Below are 12,143 nucleotides of genomic sequence, written 5' to 3'. Positions count from 1 at the left end.
CAGACAGTGGTACATTTATCGTATTATTCATACAGATAATTATATCTTTATCTTGTTATTCATACAGACAGTGGTACATTTATCTTATTATTCATACAGATAATTATATCTTTATCTTGTTATTCATACAGACAGTGGTACATTTATCTTATTATTCATACAGATAATGATATCTTTATCTTGTTATTCATACAGACAGTGGTACATGTATCTTATTATTGATACAGATAATTATATCTTTATCTTGTTATTCATACAGACAGTGGTACATTTATCTTGTTATTCATACAGATAATTATATCTTTATCTTGTTATTCATACAGACAGTCGTACATTTATCTTATTATTCATACAGATAATTATATCTTTATCTTGTTATTCATACAGACAGTGGTACATTTATCTTATTATTCATACAGATAATTATATCTTTATCTTATTATTCATACAGACAGTGGTACATTTATCTTACTATTCATACAGATAATTATATCTTTATCTTGTTATTCATACAAATAATGCTATCTTTATCTTCTCAGTCATACAGATAATCATATCTTTATAACAATACTAATAATTATAATAATAATGACCTTATTTAAATTGGGTAACACAATTAGCTAAGAACTAATCTACCTTGAGGCCCTCATACAAAGGAATTTATTTATTTTAGCTGCATCTCTGAAGCTACAGGATATATTGGGTTTGGAAGAAGGAAATAGATTGGGCATTTCTAATCTCAACTAGAATACTATTCCAGAGCAGAGTTCCAGAGTATTAGAAACTTTTTATAAATAACTCCTTATTTGGTTAGGGAATTTTATACTGTTTGGTAGATATGGATTGCAGGTGGGGAGTATTACCAGTTAGCCTACCGGTATACTGAAATAGTGATTGTAAACATTCAGGAGCACTATTATGGGATGTCCTGTACATTAATTTGGCTTTTCTCAAATGGATTCGGTCTTTAATAGGTAATATTTTTAACTTACCAGCTAAATTTTCCTTGCTTTCTTTCTGGATTGGTATTAGCCCAAATGCGCTTTTTGAAGATGTGCCAGCTTTGCTATGTTTTTATCATTTGAATTACCCCATACTGTATTACAGTAGTCTAAATAGGGCTGTATGTAACTGTTATAAAATAGTTTTCTGTGCCTTTCAGGGAGAATATGTCTTATCCTACTGAGAAGCCATAAATTTAAATTGACTTTTTTTACTGATAATAATAATAATGACCTTATTTAAAGAGGGTAACACAATTAGCTAAGAACTAATTACCTTGAGGCCCTCATACAAAGGAATTTATTTATTTTAGCTGCATCTCTGAAGCCGCTTCATATATTGGGATTGGAAGAAGGAAATAGAGTGGGCATTTCTAATCTCAACTGGAATACTATTCCAGAACAAAGTTCCAGGGTATTGGAAACTTTGTTTTAAATAACTCCTTATTTGGTTTGGGAATTTTATACTGTTTGGTAGACATGGATCTCAGTTGGGGAGTATTTCCAGGTAGCCTATACTAGAATAGTGATTGTAAATATTCAGAAGCACTATTACGAGATATCCTGTACATTAATTTGGCTTTTCTCAAACAGATTCGGTCTTTAATAGGTAATATTTTTAACCTACCAGCTAAACTTTCCTTGCTTTCTTTCTGGATTGATCTTAGCCCTAATGCGCTTTTTGAAGATGTGCCAGCTTTGCTATGTTTTTATCATTTGAATTACCCCATACTGTATTACAGTAGCCTAAATAGGGTTGTATGTAACTGTTATAAAATAGTTTTCTGTGCCTTTCAGGAAGAAAATGTCTTATCCTACTGAGAAGCCATAAATTTGAATTGACTTATTTTACTGATAATAATAATAATAATAATAATAATGACCTTATTTAAAGAGGTTAACACAGTTAGCTAAGAACTAATCTACCTTGAGGCCCTCATACAAAAGAATTTATTTATTTTAGCTGCATCTCTGAAGCCACTGGATATATTGGGTTTGGAAGAAGGAAATAAAGTGGTCATTTATAATCTCAACTGGAATACTATTCCAGAACAAAGTTCCAGAGCATTGGAAACTTTTTTTAAAAATAGCTCCTTATTTGGTTGGGATTTTTATTCTGTTTGGTAGACATGGATTGCAGGTGGCCTATACTGGTATTCTGTTTGGTAGACATGGATTGCAGGTGGCCTATACTGGAATAGTGATTGTAAATATTCAGGAGCACTATTATGAGATATCCTGTACATTAATTTGGCCTTTCTCAAACAGATTCGGTCTTTAATAGGTAATATTTTTAACCTACCAGCTAAACTTTCCTTGCTTTCTTTCTGCATTGATATTAGCCCTAATGCGCTTTTTGAAGATGTGCCAGCTTTGCTATATTTTTATCATTTGAATTACCCCATACTGTATTACAGTAGTCTGAATAGGGTTGTATGTAACTGTTATAAAATAGTTTTCTGTGCCTTTTGGAAGAAAATGTCTTATCCTACTGAGAAGCCATAAACTTAAATTGACTTTTTTTAACTGATAATAAATAATAATAATAATAATTATAATAATAATGACCTTATTTAAAGAGGGTAACACAATTAGCTAAGAACTAATCACCTTGAGGCCCTCATACAAAGGAATTTATTTATTTTAGCTGCATCTCTGAAGCCACTGGATATATTGGGTTTGGAAGAAGGAAATAAAGTGGTCATTTATAATCTCAACTGGAATACTATTCCAGAGCAAAGTTCCAGGGTATCGGAAACTTTGTTTTAAATAACTCCTTATTTGGTTTGGGAATTTTATACTGTTTGGTAGACATGGATCTCAGTTGGGGAGTATTTCCAGGTAGCCTATACTAGAATAGTGATTGTAAATATTCAGAAGCACTATTACGAGATATCCTGTACATTAATTTGGCTTTTCTCAAACAGATTCGGTCTTTAATAGGTAATATTTGTAACCTACCAGCTAAACTTTCCTTGCTTTCTTTCTGGATTGATCTTAGCCCTAATGCGCTTTTTGAAGATGTGCCAGCTTTGCTATGTTTTTATCATTTGAATTACCCCATACTGTATTACAGTAGCCTAAATAGGGTTGTATGTAACTGTTATAAAATAGTTTTCTGTGCCTTTCAGGAAGAAAATGTCTTATCCTACTGAGAAGCCATAAATTTGAATTGACTTATTTTACTGATAATAATAATAATAATAATAATAATGACCTTATTTAAAGAGGTTAACACAGTTAGCTAAGAACTAATCTACCTTGAGGCCCTCATACAAAAGAATTTATTTATTTTAGCTGCATCTCTGAAGCCGCTTCATATATTGGGATTGGAAGAAGGAAATAGAGTGGGCATTTCTAATCTCAACTGGAATACTATTCCAGAACAAAGTTCCAGGGTATTGGAAACTTTGTTTTAAATAACTCCTTATTTGGTTTGGGAATTTTATACTGTTTGGTAGACATGGATCGCAGGTCGGGAGTATGACCAGTTAGCCCCTACTGGAATAGTGATTGTAAACATTCAGAAGCACTATTATGGGATATGCTGTACATTAATTTGGCCTTTCTCAAATTAATTTGGCCTTTCTCAAACAGATTCGGTCTTTAATAGGTAATATTTTTAACTTACCAGCTAAATTTTCCTTGCTTTCTTTCTGCATTGATATTAGCCCTAATGCGCTTTTTGAAGATGTGCCAGCTTTGCTATGTTTTTATCATTTGAATTACCCCATACTGTATTACAGTAGTCTAAATAGGGTTGTATGTGACTGTTATAAAATAGTTTTCTGTGCCTTTCAGGAAGAAAATGTCTTATCCTACTGAGAAGCCATAAATTTGAATTGACTTATTTTACTGATAATAATAATAATAATAATGACCTTATTTAAAGAGGGTAACACAGTTAGCTAAGAACTAATCTACCATGAGGCCCTCATACAAAAGAATTTATTTATTTTAGCTGCATCTCTGAAGCCACTGGATATATTGGGTTTGGAAGAAGGAAATAAAGTGGTCATTTATGATCTCAACTGGAATACTATTCCAGAACAAAGTTCCAGAGCATTGGAAACTTTTTTTAAAAATAGCTCCTTATTTGGTTGGGATTTTTATTCTGTTTGGTAGACATGGATTGCAGGTGGCCTATACTGGTATTCTGTTTGGTAGACATGGATTGCAGGTGGCCTATACTGGAATAGTGATTGTAAATATTCAGGAGCACTATTATGAGATATCCTGTACATTAATTTGGCCTTTCTCAAACAGATTCGGTCTTTAATAGGTAATATTTTTAACCTACCAGCTAAACTTTCCTTGCTTTCTTTCTGCATTGATATTAGCCCTAATGCGCTTTTTGAAGATGTGCCAGCTTTGCTATATTTTTATCATTTGAATTACCCCATACTGTATTACAGTAGTCTGAATAGGGTTGTATGTAACTGTTATAAAATAGTTTTCTGTGCCTTTTGGAAGAAAATGCCTTATCCTACTGAGAAGCCATAAACTTAAATTGACTTTTTTTAACTGATAATAAATAATAATAATAATAATTATAATAATAATGACCTTATTTAAAGAGGATAACACAATTAGCTAAGAACTAATCACCTTGAGGCCCTCATACAAAGGAATTTATTTATTTTAGCTGCATCTCTGAAGCCACTGGATATATTGGGTTTGGAAGAAGGAAATAAAGTGGTCATTTATAATCTCAACTGGAATACTATTCCAGAGCAAAGTTCCAGGGTATCGGAAACTTTGTTTTAAATAACTCCTTATTTGGTTTGGGAATTTTATACTGTTTGGTAGACATGGATCTCAGTTGGGGAGTATTTCCAGGTAGCCTATACTAGAATAGTGATTGTAAATATTCAGAAGCACTATTACGAGATATCCTGTACATTAATTTGGCTTTTCTCAAACAGATTCGGTCTTTAATAGGTAATATTTGTAACCTACCAGCTAAACTTTCCTTGCTTTCTTTCTGGATTGATCTTAGCCCTAATGCGCTTTTTGAAGATGTGCCAGCTTTGCTATGTTTTTATCATTTGAATTACCCCATACTGTATTACAGTAGCCTAAATAGGGTTGTATGTAACTGTTATAAAATAGTTTTCTGTGCCTTTCAGGGAGAAAATGTCTTATCCTACTGAGAAGCCATAAATTTGAATTGACTTTTTTACTGATATGTTTGATGTGTTCGACCAAAACACCAAGTAGTCTATCATGACAGACCATTTGCAAATTTTTATCCTTCCATGTCAGACATAGTTCATCATTATCAAGATTTGTCCTTTTTTGCCGTGTTGAGATATGTAATATTTTAGTTTTACCAGTATTTACCACCATGTCATTGCATGTGCACCAGTTGTCCAGTTTGTTAGGGCATTCTGTAAAGAAATTTTGAGTTCATGCTTTGTGTTTTGGATTTCAGACAATGTTGTGTCAATTCTACATAGAGATCTGTAGATGATAATCAGTCCCTTAGTAAACATGGTAGGTCATTAATAAATCAAATAAATAGTAATGGACATAGAATTGAGCCTTGTGGTACTCCATATCTATTTGTTCCAGGTTCAGATAGAACATTATTTATATAAATATGTTGTGTTCTGTCACTTAAGTATGAAGTAAAACCATGTAATTGTGCTTTCATCACATTGGTCGATTTTCAGTTTCTTCAAAAGGATTTCATGATCCACCATGTCAAAAGCTTTCCTGAAATCTACAAATACAGATCTTATTATTCTACCTTGGTCAAGTGCTTGAAGCCATTTATCAGCTAGGGAGATCAAGGCAGTCTCACATGAATGTTTCTATCTAAAGCCTGATTGATGAGGGTGTAACAGCAAGTGTTTGGTTAAATATGACATGAATGAATCATGGATATGTTTTCCAATCAATATTGACAAGTTTGGTTGTATTGAGATTGGTCTGTAGTTATCAGCATCATCCTTGTTTCTTTATTTTGTTATTTATACAGATAAAAGTATCTCAATCTTGTTACTCATACTTACAGATAATTTCTTTTTTTCATAAGGCATATTGTTTTTTTCTCCTTTTTTAGATCGATCATTTACCATTTGAAATTACTTTTTATCTTAAAATTATATGGGATGCATTACAAACAGTATAAGCTCAGATGAAACAACTAATGTTAAGAAATATTGTGAAATCTAGGGAAGAAACATACTGTTTTTCTTGACATATAAACTACACTCACTTATTTTAAGTAAAAGATATGGATTGTATTTCATGATTATAATATCTTGATTTATTTCAGTTTTAAGGCAAAATTAACAGACGTTTTGACTGATATCAAAGAAGCCTTTGACAATGATGCCACGCCTTTCTTTGCAATGATCATATGTATATGGGGTATGTACATTGTTGTAATGATCATATGTATATAGGATATGTACATTGTTGTAATTATGATACATGTATGTATATGGGGTATGTACATTGTTGCAATTGTCATTTGTATATGGGATATGTACATTGTTGTAATTATGATATGTATATGGGGTATGTACTCCGTTGCAATTGTCATATGTATATGGGGTATGTACATTGTTGCATTGACTGTATGCATTTGAGGTGTGTACAAAGTTGGGATTAAAGAGACTTTGTTATGTTCAGATGATTAAACTTTATGAACCATGTATACATAATTCATGCCAATATTAATTAATTTAAACTGAAAGTGAAGTTTCTTGTGAATTGTTTGAGTTGATTAGGTCAAGATGGTTGTACACTATATACACAATGCATAGTACCATATATGTTCATATGGACGTCAACTCCAATATCAAACTGCATAGGGACATCTATACCATTGAAAGATGCACAAACAGATTTGGGTCTGTGCAGTGTGTGATGAGTAATCAGTAGAATAAACAGCATAGACCTGATATGCTGGTGCATTATGCAGTGGATGATCAGGGTCTGTGTTGTTTGCCATTGGGCCTGATCTATACATGAACATATATGGTAATATACCGGTATGACTTGCTTTTTTTCTAGCAGTTGTTTTTATTATAATTTGTATGTTGCTTATATCATTTGCCACATGTTGAGCATGAGTGGAGCAGTCACTGGAAATCCAAACAACAAATATATTGATCAAACATGGCTATGAAATTATGGTGCAGCTGTAATTACAAACACCTCAGTGAAATTATTGGTTTGCATCAGCTGTAATTACAAACAGCTCAATGAAATTATTGGTTTGCATCAGCTGTAATTACAGACAGCTCAATGTAATTATTGGTTTGCATCAGCTGCAATTACAAACAGCTCAATGAAATTATTGGTTTGCATCAGCTGTAATTACAGACAGCTCAATGCAATTATTGGTTTGCATCAGCTGTAATTACAGACAGCTCAATGAAATTATTGGTTTGCATCAGCTGTAATTACAAACAGCTCAATGAAATTATTGGTTTGCATCAGAGATATGCAGCAATATTTTACTTGGTTCAGCCAAGCCAGCTTGAAGGTGTTTTGCTGTCATGCTTTAGTTAGTTTCATTGGGTAAAGAAAGTATACTGTAGGATCAACAGCTGGCCTGTTCTGGGAACTAAACCCATCAACAGCTGGCCTGTTCTAGGAACTGAAACCATTTACTTTTTCATAAGAGGCTTGTTAATAAATAAACCTCATTGACATCAGGCCAGTTTAAATTGGCTTTTTTCTTTCTTCAAATCATTGAAATTTGGTTGTATTTTAGAAAGCACTGATTTTTGATGACCCAAAGTATTGTCTGTACAAAATCAGAGAATTTTCAAAAAAATTACACAATAAGCAGGTCATTACTAAGCAAATTTTATTTATAGTAAGTCGTTAAATCCTGTTTTCTTTAAATATAAACTATAATCTGATAAAGTGATATAAAATCATGTTTTCTTCCTGTGTAAAAAGAATCAGAGTGATATTAAATCCTGTTTTCTTTCTATGTAAACTAGAATCTGATACAGTGATATAAAATCCTGTTTTCTTTCTGTATAAACAGAATCAGAGTGATATTAAATCCTGTTTTCTTTCTATGTAAACTAGAATCTGATAAAGTGATATAAAATCCTGTTTTCTTTCTGTGTAAACTAGAATCTGATAAAGTGATATAAAATCCTGTTTTCTTTAGATCTAAACTAGAATCTGATAAAGTGATATGAAATCCTGTTTTTTTTGTGTAAACTAGAATGTGATATAGTGATATAAAATCCTGTTTTCTTTCTGTGTAAACAGAATCAGAGTGATATTAAATCCTGTTTTCTTTCTATGTAAACTAGAATCTGATAAAGTGATATAAAATCCTATTTTCTTTCTGTGTAAACTGGAATCTGATAAAGTGATATAAAATCCTGTTTTCTTTCTATGTAAACTACAATCTGATAAAGTGATATAAAATCCTGTTTTCTTTCTGTGTAAACTGGAATCTGATAAAGTGATATAAAATCCTGTTTTCTTTCTGTGTGAACTAGAATCTGATAAAGTGATATAAAATCCTGTTTTCTTTCTATGTAAACAGAATTAGAGTGATATTAAATCCTGTTCTCTTTCTGTGTAAACTAGAATCTGATACAGTGATATAAAATCCTATTTTCTTTCTATGTAAACTAGAATCTGATGAATTGTTATAAAATCCTGTTTTCTTTCAATGTAAACTAGAATCTGATAAAGTTATATAAATTCCTGTTTTCTTTAGATCTAAACTAGAATCTGATAAAGTGATATGAAATCCTGTTTTCTTTCTGTGTAAACTAGAATCTGATACAGTGATATGAAATCCTGTTTTCATTCTATGTAAACTAGAATATGATACAGTGATATGAAATGCTGTTTTCATTCTGTAAACTAGAATCTGATTTAGTGATATGAAATCCTGTTTTCTTTCTATATTAACTAGAATCTGATACAGTGATATAAAATCCTATTTTCTTTCTATGTAAACTAGAATCTGATGAATTGTTATAAAATCCTGTTTTCTTTCTATGTAAACTAGAATCTGATAAAGTTATATAAATTCCTGTTTTCTTTAGATCTAAACTAGAATCTGATAAAGTGATATGAAATCCTGTTTTTTTTGTGTAAACTAGAATGTGATATAGTGATATAAAATCCTGTTTTCTTTCTGTGTAAACAGAATCAGAGTGATATTAAATCCTGTTTTCTTTCTATGTAAACTAGAATCTGATAAAGTGATATAAAATCCTATTTTCTTTCTGTGTAAACTGGAATCTGATAAAGTGATATAAAATCCTGTTTTCTTTCTATGTAAACTACAATCTGATAAAGTGATATAAAATCCTGTTTTCTTTCTGTGTAAACTGGAATCTGATAAAGTGATATAAAATCCTGTTTTCTTTCTGTGTGAACTAGAATCTGATAAAGTGATATAAAATCCTGTTTTCTTTCTATGTAAACAGAATTAGAGTGATATTAAATCCTGTTCTCTTTCTGTGTAAACTAGAATCTGATACAGTGATATAAAATCCTATTTTCTTTCTATGTAAACTAGAATCTGATGAATTGTTATAAAATCCTGTTTTCTTTCTATGTAAACTAGAATCTGATAAAGTTATATAAATTCCTGTTTTCTTTAGATCTAAACTAGAATCTGATAAAGTGATATGAAATCCTGTTTTCTTTCTGTGTAAACTAGAATCTGATACAGTGATATGAAATCCTGTTTTCATTCTATGTAAACTAGAATATGATACAGTGATATGAAATGCTGTTTTCATTCTGTAAACTAGAATCTGATTTAGTGATATGAAATCCTGTTTTCTTTCTATATTAACTAGAATCTGATACAGTGATATAAAATCCTATTTTCTTTCTATGTAAACTAGAATCTGATGAATTGTTATAAAATCCTGTTTTCTTTCTATGTAAACTAGAATCTGATAAAGTTATATAAATTCCTGTTTTCTTTAGATCTAAACCAGAATCTGATAAAGTGATATGAAATCCTGTTTTCTTTCTGTGTAAACTAGAATCTGATACAGTGATATGAAATCCTTTTTTCATTCTATGTAAACTAGAATATGATACAGTGATATGAAATGCTGTTTTCATTCTGTAAACTAGAATCTGATTTAGTGATATGAAATCCTGTTTTCTTTCTATATTAACTAGAATCTGATACAGTGATATAAAATCCTGTTTTCATTCTATGTAAGCTAGAATCTTATAAAGTGATATGAAATCCTGTTTTCTTTCTCTGTTAACTAGAATCTTATTTAGTGATATGAAATCCTGTTTTCATTCTGTGTAAACTAGAATCTGATTTAGTGATATGAAATCCTGTTTTCTTTCTATGTTAACTAGAATCTGATTTAGTGATATGAAATCCTGTTTTCATTCTATGTAAACTAGAAATTGATACAGTGATATGAAATCTTGTTTTCATTCTATGTAAACTAGAATCTGATATGGTGATATGCAATCCTGTTTTCTTTCTATGTAAACTAGAATCTTATAAAGTGATATGAAATCCTGTTTTCTTTCTATGTTAACTATAATCTGATAAAGTGATATGAAATCCTGTTTTCTTTCTGTGTAAACTAGAATCTGATACAGTGATATGAAATCCTGTTTTCATTCTATGTAAACTAGAATATGATACAGTGATATGAAATGCTGTTTTCATTCTGTAAACTAGAATCTGATACAGTGATATGAAATCCTGTTTTCTTTAGATCTAAACTAGAATCTGATAAAGTGATATGAAATCCTGTTTTCTTTCTGTGTAAACTAGAATCTGATAAAGTGATATGAAATCCTGTTTTCATTCTGTGTAAACTAGAATCTGATACAGTGATATGAAATCATGTTTTCTTTCTATGTAAACTAGAATATGATGCAGTGATATGAAATCCTGTTTTCATTCTGTGTAAACTAGAATCTGATTTAGTGATATGAAATCCTGTTTTCTTTCTATATTAACTAGAATCTGATACAGTGATATAAAATCCTGTTTTCATTCTATGTAAGCTAGAATCTTATAAAGTGATATGAAATCCTGTTTTCATTCTGTGTAAACTAGAATCTGATTTAGTGATATGAAATCCTGTTTTCTTTCTATGTTAACTAGAATCTGATTTAGTGATATGAAATCCTGTTTTCATTCTATGTAAACTAGAAATTGATACAGTGATATGAAATCTTGTTTTCATTCTATGTAAACTAGAGTCTGATATGGTGATATGCAATCCTGTTTTCTTTCTATGTAAACTAGAATCTTATAAAGTGATATGAAATCCTGTTTTCTTTCTATGTTAACTAGAATCTGATACAGTGATATGAAATCCAGTTTTCTTTCTATATAAACTAGAATCTGAAAGAGTGAATAAAATCCTGTTTTCTTTAGATCTAAACTAGAATCTGATACAGTGTTATAAAATCCTGTTTTCTTTCTGGGTAAACTAGAATCTGATATAGTGATATTAACTCCTGTTTTCATTCTATGTAAACTAGATTCTGATACAGTGATATAAAATCCTGTTTTTTTTCTATGTTAACTAGAATGTGATAGAGTAAATAAAATCCTGTTTTCTTTCTATGTTAACTAGAATCTGATAAAGTGATACAAAATCCTGTTTTCATTCTGTAGACTAGATTCTGATACAGTGATATAAAATCCTGTTTTCTTTAGATCTAAACTAGAATCTGATGCAGTGATATTAAATCCTGTTTTCTTTAGATCTAAACTAGAATCTGATACAGTGATATAAAATCCTGTTTTCTTTCTGTATAAACAGAATCAGAGTGATATTAAATCCTGTTTTCTTTCTATGTAAACTAGAATCTGATAAAGTGATATAAAATCCTGTTTTCTTTCTGTGTAAACTGGAATCTGATAAAGTGATATAAAATCCTGTTTTCTTTCTATGTAAACTAGAATCTGATAAAGTGATATAAAATCCTGTTTTCTTTCTGTGTAAACAGAATTAGAGTGATATTAAATCCTGTTCTCTTTCTGTATAAACTAGAATCTGATAAAGTGATATAAAATCCTATTTTCTTTCTGTGTAAACTGGAATCTGATAAAGTGATATAAAATCCTGTTTTCTTTCTATGTAAACTAGAATCTGATGAATTGTTATAAAATCCTGTTTTCTTTCTATGTAATCTAGA

At 30.6% G+C, this 12,143-nt stretch overlaps 1 protein-coding gene across 1 annotated transcript in view; it reads left to right on the top strand.

Moving 5' to 3' along the window:
- Nucleotides 1–12,143, top strand: part of LOC149796371 (uncharacterized) — a 122,754-nt gene that overhangs the window by 39,780 nt on the left and 70,831 nt on the right. Inside the window, exon 11 of the mRNA XM_089960232.1 lies at nucleotides 6,286–6,380. Within this exon, the coding sequence (XP_089816358.1) occupies nucleotides 6,286–6,380 (95 nt within the window). The remainder of the gene's footprint in view (nucleotides 1–6,285; nucleotides 6,381–12,143) is intronic.

The sequence above is a fragment of the Sinohyriopsis cumingii genome, chromosome 6, assembly GCF_028554795.1.
Source record: "Sinohyriopsis cumingii isolate HCF-2022 chromosome 6, ASM2855479v2, whole genome shotgun sequence".
NCBI classification, from domain to species: domain Eukaryota; kingdom Metazoa; phylum Mollusca; class Bivalvia; order Unionida; family Unionidae; genus Sinohyriopsis; species Sinohyriopsis cumingii.
The sequence above is the reverse complement of the archived record's forward strand: the minus strand, read 5'-3'. Positions and strand labels throughout refer to the sequence as shown.